At 42.0% G+C, this 23,616-nt stretch overlaps 2 protein-coding genes across 4 annotated transcripts in view; one reads left to right on the top strand and one right to left on the bottom strand.

Annotated features, from left to right (window-relative positions):
- Positions 1–23,616, top strand: part of Tesk2 (testis associated actin remodelling kinase 2) — a 109,092-nt gene that overhangs the window by 51,995 nt on the left and 33,481 nt on the right. For all 3 annotated transcript variants that reach the window (XM_041653098.1, XM_041653097.1, XM_041653096.1), the window contains exons 3-4: positions 223–344; positions 19,592–19,640. In XM_041653098.1, coding sequence (XP_041509032.1) covers positions 223–344; positions 19,592–19,640 — 171 coding nt within the window. The remainder of the gene's footprint in view (positions 1–222; positions 345–19,591; positions 19,641–23,616) is intronic.
- Positions 13,998–14,419, bottom strand: LOC121448884 (small nuclear ribonucleoprotein G). The gene has a single exon (XM_041653141.1). The coding sequence runs from the start codon at positions 14,360–14,362 to the stop codon at positions 14,132–14,134; it is 231 nt and encodes a 76-aa protein (XP_041509075.1). The 5' UTR covers positions 14,363–14,419; the 3' UTR covers positions 13,998–14,131.

Genomic DNA, 23,616 nt, shown 5'->3' with positions numbered 1-23,616 from the left:
AATTTTGGTTTTGAATGAAAAAAATTTATCTTGATTAGTGGAGTTGGACAAATGTAATTTTTTGTTAAGACAATATCTCACTATGTAGCCCAAGCTGGCCATGTGTTCGCATTTATTTATTTTACCTAAGCTGGCACTAAAACATCCTGGTATGCTCTACATGTAGAGACTCTGATGTCATATATAGCTGCCGCCCTTAACATTCTTACTCTTACTTCCTAGGTGCGACACAGAGCTTCTGGTCAGGTGATGGCTCTCAAGATGAACACGCTGAACAGTAACCGAGCAAACCTGCTGAAAGAGATGCAGCTCATGAATAGACTCTCCCATCCCAACATCCTCAGGTAATGGATTTTCAGTCTCCCCAGGATCGGTAAGAGACATTATTGGAGGCTTGCTACAGGAGTACTTTATCTTGCAGTCCGTCTTACCGGGGTTTAGCTAGGCTCTTGGTCTTTTTCTCTCTATTACAACTTAATTTCCTATAATTAACAAGTATTTAATAAGGCAACTTCCCGTCTCAAGTTGCTTTATTCTCACCAGAATGTTAGTACTAGCTCATTATAATAATTGTTTCCTACTGTGATTAGTAATTTGTCAGAGATAAAAGACTGGTCTCTATGTGGTTATTTAACTTAATTGCCTTTTTGAAGAATTGTAATTAAGTCAGCAAATAAAAATAACAGCAAAATTATGGCATAAAACTTTCCACCCTAAACCATGAGTACTCATTTAGGAGATAGAGTTTGCTGTTGAGAATTGTTTTTACATTTAAAAGGCTTGGGCAGTAAGATGACACAGAGGGTAAATGTGCCTGACCCAAGCCTGATGACCTAAGTTTGGCCCCTGGGTCCCATATGGCAGAGGAAGAAAATATAATATTGGCTCTACTTTTAGCTAGACTTTCATTGACCTCTTTTTATGCTTAAGATGCAGTATCTGTCTCTCTCTTTCCTCTCCCTCTCCACACACACATAAACATATGCATGCATGAAATAAATTTAATTAAAAATTTTTTAATATTATATTTTACTGGCTGGAGGTAGCTCAGCAATTAAGAGTACTGGCTGCTCTTGCAGAGGATAGGGGTTCCATTCCCAGCCACAGCTGTTAGTAAACTCCAGTTCCAGAGGATCTAACACCCTCTTCTGGTTGTCTGTGGGAACCAGGCATATATGTTGTGCAAATGCATATACACAGACAAAATACTTATATACCTGAAATAAAAATAAATAGAATCTTTTTTAAAAGGTTGAATATCTTTCTTAGTAATCAATATATTAATATTTCTCACTTTAATTAACTTCATATATTAGTGAGGTAAGCATGCTTCCAAATGAAATTGCACAAGGCAATATAATTTAATATGTATTTAAGTAGGATATTTGTATAAGATGTTTGTAATATCAGAAGTGCTCAAGCTGGCCTCAAGACTTGAAGTTACAAGTGTGTGTCACCATAAATAGTTTTTGTAAGAAATCTCCCCCCATTGGTCTTTGTAGAGTTGGCTGGCCTTGAACTCATTGCGTAGCTGAAACTGACATTGAACTCCTGCTCTTCCTGCTTTACCATCCAAGTGCTAGAATGGCAGGCATGGACCACCACACCTGGATGAGTTTGAGTCTTTTGCCTACAGGTATGGCAGTGCCAGTGTAAGCCAGCACTTGTGGGACTGGAGTTACAGCATAAGCTTAGAATTGAACCCAGATTCTCTTCAGAAGTAGCCAAGCCATCTCTTTAGCCCCGAGCTTATAAGGGTTTTAAAGAAACGTTGTCCTGAGCCGGGCATAGTGGTGCACACCTTTAACCCCAGCAGAGTCAGAGGCAGGTGGTCTACGCAGTTCCAGGACAGCCAGGACTGCATAGTGAAACCTTGACTTCAAGAACAAAACAAAATTAAACAAACAAAGAGAAACTTCCTATGAAAGAAGGGAAGGAAGGAAGAAAATGACTGAGTTAGTGATTTTGAAAGTCTGTGTGGAGAAAGAAGGCTGTGGGAGGCCTACTGGAGGGCAGGCATCTGATCCTCTGGCATACCGTGTTCCTCTGCTGCCAGAGCTGCTGCATGCCCAGCAGGAGAGGCCAGCTGAGTTGTTGGAGCTTTTTTCCCTCCTTTTCTTGACCCTAACCTCCTTACTACAGTTTTTTCTTCTATCATCTTCGCTACTTAGATTTCCATTTAGAAGGAAAAGAATAGCAGGATGTGGAGGCACATACTTATAATCCCAGCAATGGGTGGGTAAATAAATAGATGAATGAAAATGAGTGGACTGGGCAAGGCACTGGTGTTGAGGGTAGATAGCTCATGTTTGTACGTATATTTTCATACATAGGTATAGTTAAGATTGGTGGGTTTTAATATCAGTTCTAAGTCATCCGTTACATAAACAATGAAGTACTTTGTTGAGCTTGGAGGAATTGATAGTTTGGACTTCTTGTGAATAGAGTTGTTTATGCCAGGAAGTCTTGTGCTCAGGATCTGTAACCCAATTCCACATCCTGCTAATTTCCATTTCCCAGTGGCCTTCCTAAAGACCTGGCCAGGATTTGTTCTCATGTCTCTTTGTTATTCTTCATGCTATGAGGAATTTAATATTCCTTTTAGAATCCTCATACACGTTTTACCACTTAATTTTTTATTTTTATTTTTGGTTTTTTTTTTTTTTTTTTGGAGATAGAGTTTCTCTGTGTAAGCCTGGTAGTCCTGGAACTCACTCTGTAGACCAGCTTCAAACTCAGGGATCCACCTGCTTCTGCCTCCCAAAGGCTGGGATCAAAATCATGCGCCACCACCGCCCGGCTATACCACTCACCTTTTCCTTTTTATTAAATTTTGATTCTAGTGTGTCTTTATATGATATATGTATGTGGTGGGTGCTTGTTGGGGATCAGAGGACAACTTTGTAGAAACAGTTTTCTTCTTCGATGTTTACATGGGTTCCAGAGATTGAACTCAGGTCATCAGGATTTTGCAGTAAGTCCCTTTACTCATTGGGCCATCTCGCTTGCCTGTGTATTTTTTATTTTTTTTAAAGATAGGTATTATGTAGCCTAGTTTGGGAACTAACTGTGTAGTAGAAGGTATCCTTGCACATCTGATCCTTCTGCCTCTACCTCCCAAGTGCTGAGATTATAGGCATGTACCATCATTCCCAGTTTTATGCAGTCCTGGGCATAGAATCCTGGGTTTTATGCATGCTGTGTGCTCTGTCAAGTAATCTATATCCCATCCCTCTTCCTTTAAAAAAATTGCATTTATTAATTATGTATGGATGCATATGTGTGTGTGCCCATGTTACATGCACATGTATGGAGGTCACGGGACAACTTGCAGGAGGTGGCTCTCCCCTCTCACTGTGAAGGCTGCAGTGATTGGTGTCGTGTTGTCAGTTTTTGTTGCAAGCACCCTCCCTGCTCAGCTGTCTTGCTGCACCCCATCTCTGTGTCTGAGACAGGGTCTTGATATGAAGCCAGGCAAGCCTCAAATTTGCATCATCCTGCTTCAACCTTCCACCAAATTCTTCAATTACAGATCTCACCATCCTCAGACGGGCCTACTACTAGCTTTTTGGTACTGTTTGTTAATTGAAAGTAGGGTCTCACTGAAGTATTATGTCCCCACTCCCTAACTACTAGTGTTTGTTCAAAGTTTCTTTAGCTCAAGCTGGGCATGGTGGTATATGCCTGTGTTCAGTATAGAGGCAGAATGACCAAGAGTACAAGTTCAGCTTTGCAGCAAAATAAAATTGCATTTGTTATCATAGAGAATGTGATTTCTGCTTACCAAGTATTTACTATCTAGGTGAGCTGTGGGACAGATTATCTAGCGTTGAGTACAAAGGAAACGGGGACCCATTTTCTTCCAGTCCCTTTAGGTAGCAAACTATGCATGTAAGAAATTAATGGGAGCAGCAGTAGTGGTGCACACATTTAATCCCAGCACTCAGGGGGCAAAGGCAGGAGAATCAGACTTCAAGGCCAGCCTGGTCTACAGAGCGAGTTCCAGGATGGCTAGGTCTACACACAGAGAAACCTGTCTCAAAAAAAAAAAAAAAATCAAAAGAACAAAGACAACAAAAGGAAAAGAAATAGATGTGGCTGGAGTGTAGCTCGAAGATCAAATGTGCTGTGGGTTTAATCACTAGCACAGAGGAGAAGGAAGAGGAAAGGGTCGGGGAAAGAGCAGGAAAGATTAGTATCAGCTAGTGCCCTGAGGGTCCTTGTGAAAACAGCCATCTTTCCAGTTAGCCAGCCTGAAAAATGCTCGTCATCTTCAGTGTTCCTTTGTTCCTGGGCTTGATCCTGAACCTTGAAGACCTGTGAATCTGTTCCTTTTGTTGTACTTCAGCCTTCTTTACTCTTATCTGGAGAAAACATTATTTCTCTCTTTGTCTTCTTGTTTTCATTCCTCCTGATGTGTAGCTCCTAACTGAATAGTCTTCCCCAAGCTTTCTGTGCTGGGTGTGGAATGTAGAGCCTCTTGTTATATTTCCAGTTACTGTGGTTTATTCCTTCAAAAGTTTTTGATGAGCCGGGCGATGGTGGCGCACGCCTTTAATCCCAGCACTCGGGAGGCAGAGGTAGGCGGATCTCTGTGAGTTCGAGACCAGCCTGGTCTACAGAGCTAGTTCCAGGACAGGCTCCAAAGCCACAGAGAAACCCTGTCTCGAAAAACCAAAAAAAAAAAAAAAGTTTTTGATGGCTCAATATTGATTTTTAGACATGAATCAGAAATCCCTTAGACAAATGTCTTCCTATATTTATTCTTTCTCTCTAATATATTTAACACAGCTCAAATGTCCCAAGTGTTATCTAGGGCATATTATTATCTGATCTCTGGGCTTTGGTTTCATTCTCAAAGGAAGGATTGGGAACACATCAGTAGTATTAAGTCATATCAAATTAAATGCTGACTCTTAAATGATGAGGTCTGCAAATGTATTATATTAGAGTGTGTGCATAGATGCACATGTCTGTGCATGTGTTCCAGGGTAGGTTAAAGGAGAGCTCTCAGATTTTATCATTGTAATCCTAGTATCTGGGTGAAAGAGACTTCAGAGATGAGAGCTCTTAAAGCATCATCTGCAGCTGGGCCTGGTGGCTCAGGCTGACCTGTAACTCATAGCAGTCCTCCTGCCTCACCCTTCCAAATGTTGGGATTTCAGGTATGCACTGCTATATCTGACTTAAAATTTTTTATTATATTTTTTATTATTCATTATTTGTATGTATGTGTGCTAGAGTTTCTATTGCTGTACTAAAACATCATGACCAAAAGCAACATGGAAAGAAAAAAGTTTATTTCATCTTACAATTTTCATATCATAATACATCATTGAGGGAATTCCAGGACAGAAGCCTGGAAGCAGGAACTGAAGCAGTGGCCATGGCAGTTGCTGCTTACTGTCTTGTTCCTCATAGTTTGCTCAGACTGCTTTCTTACAACATCCAGGACCATCTGCCTGGGGTGGCACCATCCTCAGTGGACTGAGCCCTCCCTCATCAACCATTAATCAGGAAAATATCTTATAGGCCAATGTTAAGGAGGTATTTTCTCAATTAAAATTTCCTCTTTCCAGATAAGTCAAGGTTTGTGTCAAGTTTACCAAAACCAGCTAGTCCAGTGTGTGTGCGCATACATGCATGCATGTGTGTGGTCATGAGAGAGACAGAGAGACAAACAACTGAGAACTTTTTTTGTTTTGTTTGTTGAGACAGGGTTTCTCTGTATATCTCTTGCTGTCCTGGAACTCACTCTATAGATCAGGCTGGTTTCAAACTCACAGAGATTCACCTGCCTCTGCCTCCCAGAAAACTTTTGGGAATGGGTTCTCTCCCACTCTCAGCCTCTTGAATGTGTTATGAAGAGACTGGGCATGGTCAGGAACATCTGTAATCACAGCACTCGGGAGGTTGGGAAGGAGGCTCACTGCAAGTTGAAGACCAGATTGGACCACGTAATAGGACCCTGTCTCAGAGGACAAGCCATACATCATGGTACAGTCCTGTAAAAACTGCATTTGGGAAACAGAGGTGGGGAGATTAGGAATTCAAAGCCATCCTTAACTACATAGTGAGTTCCATTACAGCCTGAACTACAGAGTGAGATGCTGTCACAAATCAACCAAACAAAGAACAAAATGAGGAGGGTTAAAGTAGTTAGAAGTCCCAAGATGACTTCTGTACAACAAAGACCAAGTTGTCTAATGAATATAAGGGTTATGAGTTTCAGAAGAGGTACTGAACTTCAGAATGTGAGGAATATAATACACATTTCTTGATGTTTTTGGCAAGGTTCGAGAAACCATATTCAAAAGAGTTCATGATTCTGTTGGTGACTTTGAGGAAAACTGGTGGTGGACATAAAATAAGTAAAAATTTTGAAAGGCAAAAAATTATAGAAGAAATGAAATGTAATTGCATTTCAGTGGCTAGTCTAATAATGACTATAATCAATTGTAGTATAAATGCTGAGTTTCATATTTCCCCCTCTCAATATTAGTATAAAGGAAGTAGTTTGAGTGCCATAGCCTCAGCTTTTCCTCTTTGAAGTTTGTTGATAAGATCAGCAATGTCTGGGGCTGGAGAGATGGCTCAGCAGTTGCTGTTCTTGCAGAGAACTATGATTTGGTCCCCAGCACCTACATAGCAGCTCACGGATATTCATAACTCTGATTTCTGGGGACCTGATGCCTTCTTCTGACCTCTGCAGACACCATACACACATGATGCACATGCATAAGTGCAGGCAAAATGTCATACACATAAAATAAAATAAGTAGATCTAAAATATTAAAAGTAAAGATTAGCAGTTGCAGTATATGTCAGGTTCATAAAAGTAAATAAGAGATGAGTAAAGGAGCCGGGTGGTGCAGCGCACGCCTTTAATCCCAGCACTTGGGAGGCAGTGGCAGGCGGATCTTTGTAAGTTTGAGAGCAGCCTGGTCTACAAGAGCTAGTTCCAGAACAGGCTCCAAAAGCTACAGAGAAACCCTGTCTCGAAAAACAAAACAAAGAGATGAGTAAAGGCCAGCTGTGTTTGCTCATGCCTGTAATCTGTATACTCAGGAGGCTGAGACAGTTGGCTCTCCAGTTTGAGACCAGCCCAGGTACTAGTAAGATCTACCCTTACCCTCCCCACACCCAAATATGAATAAAAGAAGAAATAGCTGAAAAACCATGTTGTAATTCCATCTGTGGAATAGTATTCAATGTAGGTGGGCCTCAAAGTCCACCTCCACAGTAACACACTTCCTCCAACAAAACCACACTTTTTCCAACAAGGCCACACCCCCTAATAGTGCCACTCCCTTTGAGGTTCCCATTTTCTTTCAAACCACCAGATTCCACTCCTTGGCCCCCAAAGACTTGTAGCTATATCATAATGCAAAATTGTATTTGTTCCAACTTCAAAAGTTCCCATAGTCTATAACAGTCTCAAACTCAAAAAAAAAGTCTAAAGTTCAAAATCTCTTTTGAGATTCATGCAATCTTTTAACTGTAATTCCCTGTAAAATCCAAAATCAAAAAGTAGATCACATAATACTTCCAACATATAATAGCACAGGATATACATTACCATTCCAAAATGTAGTGAAAGGAGCATAGTGAGGAAATACTGAATCAAAGCAAGACCAAAAACCAGCTAGCTCTGGCATCTTCGATATCTTGGGATCTCCAACTTTACAGCTTCACAAAATGGCCTCTGTAGGCCTCTATGCAGGGACCCTGACACATATCTGGCCTCAGTGGCTTCCCTTAGTCGTGAGGGCAAATTTTCATAGCCCCTTTCTCCTGTCCATAACTCTAAAACCACGTGGCCAAAGCTGCCAAGTTCTGCTGATTGCTGAGACTAGAACATGGCCCTCTCCTTCATTTATATCTTCACCAACTTTTTTGTTTTGTTATATTTATTTATTTAGTATTCAGAAAAGGGCACCAGATCTCATTATAGATCATTGTGAGCCACCATGTGGTTGCTAGGAATTGAACTCAGACCTCTGGAAGAGCAGTCTCTTCCCCTGAGCCATCTCTCCAGCCCAACTTTCTTGTTCTTGATGGTTAGATTAGGCTGGCCTCAAACTCAGATCTGCCAGCCTCTGCCTTCCGATTGCTGGGATTAAAGGTGTGCACTACTAACACCCAGCTCTAAACTTTTCTTTGATTCCTTTTCACAAATTGGAAATTTAGCTGGGTGGGATCTTGCCATTAGGTCACCACTCCCTTTATTCCATTTCTTAATCTGCTATCCACTTATGTCCTTGAACACAGGATTTAGTTCTATTCCACTTCCTGGTATCTCTTTTCTCAATCTGTCCTTTTTTTGAGACAGGGTTTCTCTGTGTAAGAGCTCTGGCTGGCTGTCCCAGAACTCAACTTGTAGACTAGGCTCGCCTTGAACTCACAGAGATCCACCTGTCTCTGCCTACTGACTGCTGGGATGAAAGACAACGCCACCACCGCCGGCTACATTTTGTATCTTTATTTGCTCAGCTTGCTCCTTTTCATTATAAATCTTCATCAGCGTTACCACTAATAACCACATGACAGTGGCTAAACTAGGCTGTTTTGAGATTTCCTCTTCTAACAGAATTAATCCAATACTCTTTAGCTTCAGATAGACTTTTCAGACAAGGGCAAAAAGCAGTCACATTCTTAACCAAAATATCACAAGAATGATCTCTAGGTCACATATTAATTTTCTCTTTTCTGAGCTCTCTTGAGCCAGCGCCCCACAGTTCAAATCGTTCTTTACACCACTGTCTTCCATGTTCCTACTAGTGTGACTAATTAAGCAGAGCTTAAAGCAGTCCCCTGCTTTCCTAACCTGAACTTCCAAAGTCCATATTTCTCCAATTAAAAATACGGTGTGGCCTATCACAGTAATACTCTAGTCTCTGGTTCCAACTTCTTTCTTAGTTAGGATTTCTATTGCTATAAGGAGACACCATGACCACAGCAACTATTATAAAAGAGAACATTTAATTGAGGTGACTCACTTACAGTTCAGAGGTTCAGTACATTATCATCATGGTGGGACATGGCAGTGTACAGGCAGACATGGTACTGGAGAAGGAGCTGAGAGTTCTACATCTTTGCAGGCAACAGGAAGTGGTCTGAGGCACTGGACTTTGAGCATATATGAGACCTCAAAGCCCATCTCCATAGTGACACACTTCCTCCAACAAGACCATACCTACTCCACAAGACCACACCTCCTAATAGTGTCAATCCTTTTTGGGTCATTTTCTTTCAAATCATCACAAAGTTGAAACCCTTTCTTCCTCCACCTCCTGGTTACTAGGGTAACAGGCACGGACCCCCATGCTTTGTTTGTGTTTGACATATCCTTGTATTCAGCAAATGTTCTGTATCAACATTGTTCTTGTCTGAATTCCTTGAAGAAAGGGTCATCAAGTCTACTATTTCTGTAGCTCTTTTGTTCCCTTCGTCTGGCTCTGGGGGCACTACTCAATAGCTTAGTGATTTGATCCCCAGTACGACAAAAAAGTTACATGATACAAGCAGGCTAGCTTGAAGTGTTGTTTTGTTTTGCTTTGTTTTGTTTTTTAATATAATTTCCTATTTTGGCACCTGTATTTTTGTGATATTTTATTTATTTGTTTATTTTTTTTGAGGCATTGTCTTCTAATGAATGACTCTGTCTCAAAGGAATGGATAGCATTTCTGTGGCTGACTTCTAGGGTTATCCTCTGGCCTCAATGTGCACTTGCATACACCGGTATCCAAACACACATATGCTCATATATACACAAGTATACCCACCCATATATGCATGTACAGGTAAATCCTGGCCAGAGAGGGTTGAAGGTAGTGGCAGACATCTGTAATCCCAGTGTTTGAGATGTGAAGAGAGGGAGATGGTGAGTTTGAGTTCAGTCTGTGTGCACACCACCCCCATGGTGATGAACAGGAAAGACGCAAGACTGAGCCAGCTCTGTTGTGTCCTGTGTGAGGTTCACCCGAGTTTTCCTTATGAATACTCATATCTGGGACCTTGCATAACCAGTTCTCCATGATGTAATATATCCAGTGCACATTTGAACTGTGTAGTAAAGCTTTACCCAAGGGAATTACTGCCTTTTTATAGGGCTAGAGTCATAGTTTCTTTGGAGACTTGAAATCTGTGTCATTACTCTCTTCTACCTCCTCCTCTTCTTCTTTTTTTTACTTTTTTTTTTTTTGTTGAAAAAAATTTCTGCCTCCTCCCCGCTTTCTTCTTTTTTTCTGTTTTGTTTTTTGAGACAGGGTTTCCATTTAGCCCTGGCTTCTTTTTTTTTTTTTTTTTTTTTTTTTTTTGGTTTTTCGAGACAGGGTTTCTCTGTGGTTTTGGAGCCTGTCCTGGAACTAGCTCTGTAGACCAGGCTGGTCTCGAACTCACAGAGATCCGCCTACCTCTGCCTTTGGCTTCTTTTTGTGGACCAGACAGGTCTTGAACTCAGAGATCCGCCTGTTCTGCTGTAATTAGAAGCAGGGCCTGGAGAGATAGCTCAGCAATTAAGAGCACTTGCTGCTCTTGCAGAAGACCAGGGTCCAATTCCCATCATGAAGGCTTGCAATTGTAACTCCAGTTCCAGGGTATCTGATGCCCTCTTCTGGCTTCTGTGGGCATCAGGCTTTCATGTGGTGCACAGACATAGATGAAGGCAAAACACCCATATTCACAGCATAAAAAATTTAAACTTTTTAAAATTAAAAAATAGCATGTCAGGTTGAATACTTTTCATGTTGTCATTCTTTTTTTTTTGCTCTGTTTTAAATAGCTTACTTAGTACTTGACAATTTCATACATGTGTATTATATTTTGATAATATTCATCCCCCCATATTGTATCATTCTGATAATGAGTCTTGTGCTTATATTTTTCCTTCTTTGAGAACTGTGTATTTAGAAGGATCCACCTCATAAATTAGGGTAACCCTCCTCATCTCCTCCACCTGTTTCTTTAGCTGGGTATTGAACCTAGAGCCAGCTCTACTATTGAGCACACATTCTCAGTCCATTTCTGTTGTAAAGTAAATTCACTGGTAATGTTAACCACACCACATTCCCCAATTCCAACTTTTTTCTAGAATAAAGAATTTTCTCAAGTTTAGTCCAGGCTGGTCTTGAATATCATAATCCTGCTGCTTTTGTCTTTTGTATATTGAGATTATAGGCGAGTACCACCGTGCCTAGCACAAAGTTTAATTCTGTCTGTAACTTTCATTCGCTCCTCTTGCTTTACAGCATTTGTAGTTTCTGGGGATTAGAGTTTGGTATCTCTTGGGGGCTATTAGTCATCTACCACAGTATCTCATTAGGAAAACATTTTTGAGCAAGTTCCCCTGTACTACTATTAACTCATAATTAAATATTAGTAGAGCTTGGCCTGGTGACTGGGTGAGGTGACTCAGTGGTTAAGAGTGCTTGTTACTCTTGTGGAAGACTTGGCTTTAGTAAGCTCACATTGGAAGTTCACAGTTGTCCCTAACTTCAGTTCTAGAGATCTGACACCCTCTTTTGACCCCCATAGTCTCCTGCATACATATGGTCCACACATATAACATGTAAGCACACACACATATAAATTTTTTTTTAATTTTTCGAGACAGGGTTTCTCTGTAGTTTTGGAGTCTGTTCAGAAAACGAGCTCTTGTAGACCAGGCTGGAGATCCACCTGCCTCTGCCTCCCAAGTGCTGGGATTAAAGACATGTGCCACCACTCCCCAGCCATAAAATAATTTTCAAAATACTAGTAAATCTGAATTCTCTTTTTACATAAAACTTATAATTTCCCTCCTATAACTCTAACAGATGATCTTGGTCCCTTCCCCTGTTGGAGGCTTACAGGGCCAAGGTCAGGTCTTGTTTTGGAATAAGAATTTTAAATTTTAATTAAATTTAAATAATTTACTGAACACTAACAATAAACAAGGCTACCAGTCTAAGTGGGGTTAATTATTATATTAAAGAAGATCTCCTATCCTTAAAGGTTAGTTTCTTATTCCTATCCTGGTGTGGTGTGGTGAGGTTAGGTAGAAGTACTCCTTTTCTGCTAGGACAAAACCTCAAATTCCTCCACTGGATCTTCTGCATCTGCTGATGGATGGAGAAAGCTTAGAGAATGACGTCGAGGTGTTCTGGTCTAGGTATGGCACAAACTGCCCACATACCATGGTAATGACCAAGCGTGGCGGGGAGCACTGAGGATTGAAACTAGGACCTTGAATACAGTAAGCAAGCAGCCTGCATCCCCAGCCCTCTTTTTAAAGATTTTTGTGTATGGGTGTTTCTGGAGTTATGGACGGTCGTAACTTGGAATGTGAACCCTAGATCCTCTGGAGAAGCAGCTCATGCTCTTACATGCTGAGCATCTCCGTAGCCCCAACACTTCTCCCTTATTTTTTATTTTTTTATTTTTTGGTTTTTCGAGGCAGGGTAGCTTTGGAGCTCTGTAGCTTTGGAGCTTGTCCTGGAACTAGCTCTTGTAGACCAGGCTGGCCTCGAACTCGCAGAGGTCTGCCTGCCTCTGCCTCCGAGTGCTGGGATTAAAGGCGTGCGCCACCACCGCCTGGCTTTCTCTCTTATTTTTATTTGAGACCTAATCTCAGTAAATTGTCTAGGGTGTCCTTAAAATAATTCTGTTCATTGAATTTACAGTCTTCCTGCCTCAGCTTTCTGAGTAGCCAGGGATTTCAGGTCGGTGCCAGAAGGTTCAACCAATTTAAGGAATTTGATGATAGAACATGTGGTCACGCTGTAGCACACCACTCAAAGAGATTCCCCTGCCTCCACCTCCTGAGTGAATGTGCAACTGCTCCTGACTTATTTATAGATGTTTTTAAGGATTGGTAGAATTTTTGACAAGCAGGTTTTAGACATACTCATTCAAGTGATAGTGTAAAGTATGAGAACTCTGAACATGTGTGGGAGTGGCAATTATATAACCACAATAAAGAGTGTGCAGGTGGATGCAGTAGGAGATAAGAGGCCGAGCCAGAATATTCAGACCTTCTATGCTTTTTTGTTTACTAGTTTTTGTTTTGGGTCTTGGGAGACAGAGTCTCATGGCTGGCCTTGAGCTTCCAGCGGCTCTGAGAATAACCTTGAGCTGTTGTCCTCCAAGTCCACTCCCATGGACCGTGCCACCATGCCCAGCTCTTTCAGACCTTTGAGTAGCATGCTGAGGAATTTGGACTGTAATCAGGGGTCATAAGGCTTCCAGTAACCAGAAGTTCAGTAAGAAAAGGGGCTGGGTTTTTTCATCCCTAAATCTTTGAATTTATTTAATTTCTTATTTTATTTAGTTTTTATTTATTTTATATGTTATGTGTTTTGCCAGCATGTGTGAGTGTGTATGTGTGTGTACCACACGTATGCCTGGTTCTCAGAGAGGATATAAGGTGTTAGATCTCCCAGAACTGGAGTTACAGATGGTTGTAAGCCACCATGTGGATGCTGGGAACAAAACCCAGGCCCTCTGAAAGAGTAACAGGTGCTCTTAACTATTGAGCCAACTCTCCAGCTCTTTAATTTCTAGTTTTATGTGTGTGGGTGTTTTGCCTGTGCGTATGTGTGTGCGACCGCACACACGTGTGTATGTCCATGTGTCCATTCCAGAAGAGGGCATTGGATCTCTGATACTGAAGTTACAGATGGCTGTGAGCAGCTGTGTGGGTGTTGGAACTTGAGCCCAGGTCCTTTGGAAGAACAGCCAGCTTGCTTAACTGCTGAGCCCAGTTATTTATAACTCTAGCCCCTTACTATTTTTTATTTTTTATGAGTATGAGTGTGTTTTGCCTGCTTACATGTAAATGTGTCACATGTATGCAGTGTCCACAGAGGTCAGAAGAGGGTGTTAGATTCCCTTATTAATGTGGTTATAGATGATTATGATGCTGGGAACTGAACCTGGGTCTTCTGGAGGAGCAACCACTGGTCTTAACCACTAGATAGATCATCAACCCCAGTAAAAAGTCTTTTTTTTTTTTTCTGAGTATCACAAAAGTTTATTTAGCAAAAAGGTTTTTTTTTTTTTTTTTATGAAAATGTACATGACTCAATTCTACACCCAAGTCAAACAGTCCTTCAGGGAAGTATGTGGACTCCTCTGCTGAACAGCCATTGTTTAGACTCTTTCCAAGGCTTCTAACATGATGATGCTGTTTCCTCGTATGACCACCATGCCGATGTTATTCTGTTGCCCACTAGTTGCCATCTCCACACACTCATCAATGACAAGATTCATAAAGGGATCAAAGCCCCGAAGTATGCCTTGTACATGTCTGCCACCATTTAACTTCAATGATAATTTCTTGTCCATAAATTTCTTCAGTTCAGGAGGGTGGGCCTTGCTCATGGCGGCTCTTCAGCGGGCTCGGCACGACGGAAAGGAGCGGACGGCCTTACAGACGCACGCGCGGCCGTAAAAAGTCTTTTAAAAGAAATAAGGTAGAGACTGATAGGAGAGAGACCTAATGTTGGTCTCTGACCTCTGTACACACACACACACACACACACACACACACACAATAAATATAAAATAAGATACTAATTCTCTTATCAATATTAGTCAATATGTAATATAAAACTAAAAATAGGGAAATTGAGCCATCAGTAAAATTTTAAGCACTTACCTAAGAACATACCCCCAAGGCCAGGAATCCCAGGCCTTTAATCCCCGCACTTGGGAGGCCGAAGCTGGCAGATCTCGGTGATCTACAGAGATCGAGCCAGCCTGTCTACATAGTGAGAACAAGGACAGTCAGGCTACATAGTGAGACTCTGTCTCAAAGAAAAGAACACACTTCCATTCTGAGTCAAGTTAGTAATGCTAGCTGGAATGATTGAGGTGGGAGTAGGAAATCATTCGGAAGCTAGGTATGGTGGTACAGGAGGAGCGTGAATTTGAGCTCATCCTCAGCTACATTGCAAGTTCAAGGTCACCCTGGGCTACATAAGACCTTTTCTCAAAACAAACAAAAAAACAAAATGGAGCAGAACCCTAAAACAAAGAGAAAGAGGGGTAAAGAGGGGAAGAACAAACCAGGCAGAGTATAATTTTGAGTGCCTCCAGGTGAGACTGCCCTCAGACTGAAGTCCTACTGCCTCAGCCAAAAGGTGCTGGAGCTGCAGACCCCTGCTGCTGTACCCAATGCTTTTCAAGCTTCAATGTGGAAACGAACCTGTATTGACTGTTTGTTTGTTTGTTTGTTTGTTTGTTTGTTTTGAGATGCTCTCATAGCACAGGCTGGACTCAAAATTGTGTGTGTGTGTGCCAACCAAGCCACGTTCTCAGCCCTATGACACCATTTTCATTGTGGTAGTGTTAGTCATCTGTGTAAGGAATGAGGCGGGAAAGCTCAGGCAGAAAAGCAAAACAGTGTGGCACAACTGAGATGTAGTGATGCCCAAGTGGGGTGAGAAAGGAAGCACAAAGGAGATTGTTACATGGCCTACGCCCATCTGAACATGCTGTGCACCTCTGAGAATGTAGAACTTTAGTGCCTGACTTTATAAATCAAGGTCATTGTGGCTTTCCGGCCTAGTACCTGCCTCAAAATAGTCTGTCTTTTTCTGTGTGCCTTTTTGAGATGAAGTCTCACTGTATAACGCTGGTAAAGTGTTCTTTCTTGCTGGGCAGTGGAGGCACACAGTTTTAATCCCAACACTCAGGAGGCAGAGGCAGGTGGATCTGAGTTCAAGACCAACCTGGTTTACAAAGTGAGTTCCAGAACATCTAGAGTTATACAGAGAAACCCTGTCTTGAAAACAAACAAGCAAACAAAAAGTTCTTTTTTATGAAACATTACTAATTTGGTGATTATTACTTTCCAGTTAGTAAATGCTTATATAGAACACTTTATGTGTTCAGGACTGTACATGGAAACAAATTAATTGGGATCTGTATTCTCTTAAGGAGATAATTGTTATGAGTATTGTGTATGTAACTATGTGCATATGTGGAAGCCAGAGGACAAATAGGTTCTCTCCTTCCACCTTTAATGGGTTCCAAGGATGAAATTCAGGTCATCAGGCTTTTAAAGCAAGTGTTCTATCTGTTGAGTCATCTTACCAGCCCAAGATCTGCACGCTTGTTTGGTTTTCCCTCCCTCCCTCCCTCCCTCTCTTTCTTTCCCTTCCTTCCTTTCTTCTTTCTTTCTTTCTTGATATTCATGTAGAAGTCAGAGGACATTTTGCAGTAGTCTGTTCTTTCTTTCCACCACATTGGTCTTGGAGATAGAACTCAGGCTGTTAAGCTTAGTGGCAAGTGCTTTTACCCACTGAGTAATCTCACTAGTTCAAACTCTGGTCTTTTAAAAGCTTACTTATATTCCAAGTAGGGGAATCAGTGATGTTAAAGATTAACTATACTAAACTGGGCGGTGATGCTGCACGCCTTTAATCCCAGCACTTGGAAGGCAGAGGCAGATGGATCTCTGTGCGTTTGAGGCCAACCTGGTCTACAGAGGTAGTTCCAGACAGCTAGAGTTATTAACAATAACAACAACAAAACTATACTTTCTAGTGAGTACCATGATCGTTTCTGCTTCAGCGTGTCTGTAGGAATTCGGCAATAGTAATATTCCTGTTTTGAGTGTGAATAGAACATACACACAGTGATGATGATGATGATAGATAGATAGATAGATAGATAGATAGATAGATAGATAAGCAAGTTTTAAAGCAGAGATCTTGAGTATGTGATGGAGCCAGTAGTAGTCTGGCTTCAGACTCAGATGACTTCACGTAATGCTAACCAGCAGTTATTCAAAGAAGGGGGGAAAGTGCTGGCAGTACTGTGGAAAGGAGAAGGAAGAACTATGATGTTAATCACCTAAGTCATGGGATCCTTTATGGGGAAGATGAAATTTTAGCTGATCTTGGAAGGGTGATTTTCAGTACTGTGTTAGTCATTGTCTTAGTTAGGGTTTCTGTTGCTATGAAGAGATACCATGACCATGGCAACTCTTAAAGGAAAACATTTAATTGGGATGACTTGATTACAGTTTCAGAGGTTCAGTCCATTATCATCATGGTGAGACATGGCAGTGTGTAGACAGACGTGGTGCTGAAGAAGTAGTTGAGATCTGCAGGCAAAAAGAGGGAGGGAGAGAGACTGGGCCTGGCATGAACTTTTGAAACCCACTCCCAGTGACAAACTTCCTCCAACAAGGGCAGACCTTTTAGTTCTTCTCAAATAGTACCTGTTGTAATTTAAAAAGTGGCAGGCAAGAGAAAGAAGCCATGCGACAGAGCTCACGTGTAGGGATTTTTTTATTAGGGGAAGAGTAGGGAGACTGCCCTCTGGGAACAGGAGCAGCTGAGAAGAGAAAGGGATGGGGGAGACAGAGAGACAGGCAGAGAGAGAAAAAGGATCAGAGAGAGAGAGAGAAAGAGATATGGAAGGTGGACAGGGCCCCTTTAAAAGAGGCCGCAGTGAATGTGCACAGGAGGTGCTCTTGGTGGCTGCAGCTAAGGACGCATCCTGTCAGGACCCCAAGGGCAGGCCTGTACAGACGCCTGAATACTAACAGTACCACTCCCCATGACTAAACATTCAGATATACAAGCCTAGCCAGGCGGTGGTGGCACATGTCTTTAATCCCAGCACTCAGGAGACAGAGGCAGGCAGATCTCTGTGAGTTCTAGACCAACCTGGTCTAGAAGAACTAGTTCTAGGACATGCTCCAAAACTACAGAGAAACCCTGTCTTGAAAAAAACAAAACAAAACAAAAACAAATATACGAGCTTTTGAGGCTATTCTTACTCAAACTGCTACAAGTACATACATTCAACTCAAGGAGGGCACTTCAACTATTAATAAATTACTAGGTCATAAAAGCCATTCATGCTAGTTATTAAATCTTGGATTACAGAGGCTGGAGAGATGGCTCAGTGGTTAAGAGCACTGACTGATCTTCCAGAGGACCTAAGTTCAATTCCCAGCACCTGCATGGTGACTCACAACAGTCTGTAACTACAATTCCAAGGGACCGAGTGCCCTTACACAGGTATACACACAGACAAAATACCAATGCACATAAAAAATAAATAGCCAGGTGGTGGTGGTACACACCTTTAATCCCAGCAATCAGGAGGCAGAGGCAGGCCTATCTCTGTGAGTTCAAGGCCAGCCTGGTCTACAAGAGCTAGTTCCAGGACAGGCTCCAATACATTCTTCATTACATCACTCATTACAGTTGGGGGACAGAAACAGAAGAATTGTCAATACAATCTCAAGTGAAGGTTTCCTATTTTATTATTATTTTGTTTACCTTACTTTGCCTTATTTGGCAATTCTGCGAAAGTGAATCTAGCTGAGTGCTATACCACTGAGCTACAGGCCCAGCCTTCCCAAGCTGTTTTAAAGGCTTGTTATCTCCCCTCTCCTCCATTGTACCATTGCCTTTTACTTCTAGGTATGCTGCACCAGACAGTTAATGAAATTCATCAGTTTGACATCTTTAAAACTTTTATTACATAAATTACATTTATGAGACAGATAGTGTACATATGCTGTGGCGTATGGAGATCAGAAGATACTCTCTAGTTAGGGTTTCTGTTGCTGTTAGGAAGCACCATGACCAAAGAGGAGGTTGGGGAGGAAGGGGTTTAGTTGGCTTACACGTCTGTACTGTAGTCCCTCATTGATGGGAGCTAGAACAGGAACTCGAGAGGAGCTGATTTAGAGGCCATGGAGCTTGCTCAGCTTGCTTTCTTATAGAGCCCAGGACCATCAGCCCATGGATGGCACAATCAACAGTGGACTGGCCCTCCGCATCAATCACTAATTAAGAAAAATGCCCTACAGCCAGATCTTATAGGGGGATTTTCTTAATTAAGGTTCTCTCCTTTCAGATATCTCTAGCTTGTTCCAAGTTGACATAAGACAAAAACCAGCACAGATACCTGAAGTAATAAGGGCAGCGGCGGGGCTGCGTTCCCAGCACCCCGGCCGCCTGCTCGGCTAGCTTATGCCCCAAAATAATTACACAGATACTGTATTCTTTTAAGCACTGCTTGGCCCTTTAGCTCTAGCACTTACAGGCTAATTCTCACATCCCGATCAACCCATCTCTAATAATCTGTGAGAACCGGTCTTACCGGGAAGATTCTAGCCTAGTCCATCCTGGGTCGGAGCTTCATGCCGGGAGCGGGGCATGGCGTCTCTCTCAGGCGTCTGCTCCTGAGAGGAAAGCTGTCTAGACTGAGCTCACTTCCTCTTCCTCCCAGCATCCTGTTCTGCCTACTCCTCCCACCTATCCTCTAACCAATAAAATGGGCCAGGGCAGTGTCTTTATTAGCCAATGACCTTCCTCCATCAGATACCCTGCAGGAATTTGTTCTCTCCTAACATCATGTGGACCGTAGGGGTCGAATTTAGGTCATTGGGCTTGGTGGCAAGTGCCTTTACAGGCTGAGCCATCTTGCTGGCCTCAATTTAGCATTGTATTTAAGACTGAGGTGGTACAAGGACTTCACAGATACTTCATGTTTCCTATGTCTGGGTAACTCAACTAGTTTTTCCATATGGATTTTTATTCTTGTTCATTTTGTTTGAAAAAAATCTGTTTTGTTTTTCAGGTTCATGGGTGTGTGTGTACATCAAGGACAGTTGCATGCACTTACAGAGGTATGACTTTCATAAGTGTGCTGAAGTAATTTCTTTACCTTTGTTTCAGCATCTGTGATCTATTCTACTTATGTATGTAGGTAAGATGAATATGCAATTATATTTACACCAACATGGCAGTGTGTTTGTGTGTTGCCCTGGGACAATAGCCTTAGCTCCTGTGCTCTTATGTTCCCTCGTACTAGTTTGTGAGCAGCCTGAGAACAGGAGTGTTCCAGTATAAAATTTGGTTCTTGTTTCCTGGATTTCTCCCTTCCAGGTGAAAAGATGTTATTGCTTGACTGCAAGCCCTTTCTTGGTAACAAATTCCCAGACCACCGGAAAGTAGTGTTGTGTTCTGGAATCAACTGCTCTGGTTTTCTGGTCCTTCTCAATACTTATTGGAGTCAGCAATTCAGATGAATGTGAGCATTGTGATATGATCATCTTGGAAGACCAGAGCATCTCTCTCAAATGAAGGCTTCTTGAAATCAGGTGCTATGTTAGTAGCTGCAGAAAATGCTTGAGTCCTTCTTGGCAGAAGATTTCTGGAGTCTAGGTTGAATCTGTCTGGATTGGTCCCATTTATGTTCTTTGTTTTGTTAAGACAAGGTCTTGCTATGTAGCTTCAGCAGGTCTTGAACTGAAATTTCCCTTGCCTCAGTTTCCCGAACGTGCAGCCCCATACCACCACACCAGGCCCCACATCTGTATTTTTCTTTCCTGTATTCTTTTAAAGATATATTTATGTAGTTTATGTATATGGATGCTTTGTCTGCATGTAACCAGAAGAGGCCATCTGATCCCATCATAGACAGTTGTGAGCTGCCATGTGAGTACTGGGAATTGAACTCAGGACTTCTGCAAGAACAGTCACTGCCCTAAACCACTGAGCCATCTCTAGTCCCAAAACAAGCTTCCCCCGCCCAATACAGGGTTTCTTGGTGTAACAACTCTGGCTGTCCTGGAACTCTCACTATAGACCAGGCTGGCCTTGAACTAGATCCTGCGTCCCTAGTACTGGGATTAAAGGTGTGTGCCACCACAACCTGGCTCTTTTCCAGTATCTTAATTTTTATATTTTATTATTTGTGTGTATGTGTAGCCACATGTGGGTCACAACTTCAGGTGGAATTTAGAGAACAACTTTCAGGGGTTGGTTCCCTCCTTATACTGTGTGGATTTGGGTAATCCATCTCAGATTGTTGGACAAGGTGACAAGTACCCTTAACCACTGAGCTATCTCACTGGCCTAATCTTTTTTATTTTTATTTAGTGTGTGTATGTGTGTATATCTCCATTCATTAGCAGCTCATTAGTAATAAAAAAACTACAAGGCAAAGACTTGGTCGACTTACTTGGTGACTGACAAAAGCTATAGGTTGTCAAAGTTTGGCTTATCTCTTAAAGGGACAGCTACAAAGGTTACAAAGGGAAGAAACTAAACCAATGAGAAATCTAAGGAAGAGGAAAAGAATATGTGTACTGTTTTATATTTCTTAGATGTGATTAATAATATCTGGACATAGTCAGTTAACAGCCTTTTCTATCACCCAAATCTCAGGACCTAGACAAAAGCAGTCTACTAAATCTAAACTCTTGCATCAAAAACTGATACAGAGCCGGGCGATGGTGGCACACACCTTTAATCCCAGCACTTGGGAGGCAGAGGCAGGGGGATTTCTGTGCATTCAAGGCCAACCTGGTCTACAAGAGCTAGTTCCAGGACAAGCTCCAAAGCTACAGAGAAACTCTACCTTGAAGAAAAACAAAAAAACAAACAGATACAGAGTGTTAATTGCTATTTTGAGTCAGAGTAGGGAAGTGCTGGTGAAGGAAGCTTAGGGCAACATAGGTGCTATTGACCTTTTGAAGACATATAACAAGGACAGATATGTTATATGACATAACAAGGGCAGACCCCTGCAATATTATAGCGGGAAGTCATCTTCCTAACCATCCACAAATATATGTGTGGATGTAATCATGAGATTACATGTACACATTATGAAAATGTGTGGTAATGGGGGATATCATAGCTGTTATTGCACAAGTGAAATTACAGATGAAAGCAACGGTTTTCAGAGTCAGTGGCCCTCAGGCCCCGCCTGGCAGGGCTCCTCCAACAGAGAACCATTTGTCTGGTGGGTTGACATCTGAATTATCGATTTGCTATAAGCTGTAATTGCATCAGGGCCCACAAAGCTTCTCACAAATGGCTTCTGACACTAGGCATACCTTTAATCTCAGCACTTGAAGGCAGAGGCACCCAGGTGGATCTCTGTGAGTTCAGGGATAGCTTGGTCTACATATGGAGTTCCAGGATAGTCAGGGCTACCTAGAGATATTCTGTCTCAAAAAAAAAAAAAAGTAGGGGCTGGAGAGATGGTTCAAATGGTAAGAGCATTGCCTGCTCTTCCAAAGGTCCTGAGTTCAATTCCCAGCAACCACATGGTGGCTCACAGCCATCTGTAATGAGGTCTGGTGCCCTCTTCTGGCCTGCAGGCATACATGGAAGGAATGCTGTATACATAATTAATAAATAAATAAATAAATATTTTTTAAAAAGTAAAGAAAAAAAAACAAAAAGGAAGGAAGGGAGAAAAAGAGGCTCCTAAGCATCTAGGTTTGACAGTCATTATTCTAGAATATTTTCACATTCCTCATCAAGAATTACCAAAGCTTAAAGTGAAGAAACTTAGGAAGGAAACTTGTAAATGGAATTTGCAAGAGTAATGGTTTCCTGTTGACTTGGTGTTTGATAATTGTTCTTTTTTGTTTTGTTTTGTTTTGGGTTTGGTTTTTCGAGACTGAGTTTCTCTGTAGCTTTGGAGCCTGTCCTGGAACTAGCTCTTGTAGACCAGGCTGGTCTCGAACTCGCAGAGATCTGCCTGCCTCTGCCCCCGAGTGCTGGGATTAAAGGTGTGTGCCACCACTGTCCAGCCTGATATTTGTTCTTAATACCTTAAGAAAGAAAGTTCCAGGGCTGGAGAGATGGCTCAGCAGTTAAGAGCACTGGCTGTTCTTCCAGAGGATCTGGGTTCAATTTCCAGCACCCATATGGCAGCTTACAATTGCCTGTAACTCTACCTCCAAGGATCTGACTCCCTTGCACGGTATACATGCAGGCAAAATACCATAAATAAATCATAAAAAAAGAAAATAAGTTCCATGTGCCGCAGGCATGTTCTTATCTCAGTTACTGAAGGCTAGAATGTACTAGGTCAGGCCAATCCCAGCGCTCAGGAGACAGAGACAGGCCTGATCTATATAGTGAGTTCTAGGCTAGCCAAGACTACATAGTGAGACCCTATCTCAAAAGAAAAAGAATATAGAATGTTTTGCCTCTTTTCTTTCTTTCTTTCTTTCTTTCTTTCTTTTTTTTTTTTTTTTTTGATTTCTCGTGACAGGGTTTCTCCGTAGCTTTTTGGTTCCTGTCCTGGAACTAGCTCTTGTAGACCAGGCTGGCCTCGAACTCAGAGAGATCCGCCTGCCCCTGCCTCCCGAGTGCTGGGATTAAAGGCGTGTGCCACCACTGCCCGGCTCTTTTCTTTCTTTTTTGTAATTTTTTTTTTTTTTTGAGACAGGGTTTCACTGTATAGCCTTGGCTGTCCTGGAACTCACTTTGTAGATCAGGCTAGCCTCAAACACAAAGATCTGCCTGCCTCTGCCCCCTGAATGCTGGGATAAAGGGTGTGCACCATCCCCACCCAGAATGTTTTGCCTCTTATGTGGCCAGAAGGATGGAAAGAATGTGGAGGAAGTCAAAAATGCAAATTTTGACATTTTGATTGCCTAGGTTTGAGTCTGTTGAGCCTCCATGTTTTCCTGTCTTAAATGGAAATACTAAGAGTTTCTGCTGCAAGGAGCATAGAAGAGAGTAAAGGAACCAAGGTCTGGAGTATTTTAGCTTTAATAGCAGGGAGGATAGACTCGGGAGCATATGGGGAAAGAGGAAGCAAAACTATTGGTCGAGAATGGAAAAGGAGTTTCAAGG

The sequence above is a fragment of the Microtus oregoni genome, unplaced genomic scaffold (assembly GCF_018167655.1).
Source record: "Microtus oregoni isolate MIOR12 unplaced genomic scaffold, Mior012 000005F_ref0000423, whole genome shotgun sequence".
Lineage (NCBI taxonomy): Eukaryota > Metazoa > Chordata > Mammalia > Rodentia > Cricetidae > Microtus > Microtus oregoni.
The sequence above is the reverse complement of the archived record's forward strand: the minus strand, read 5'-3'. Positions and strand labels throughout refer to the sequence as shown.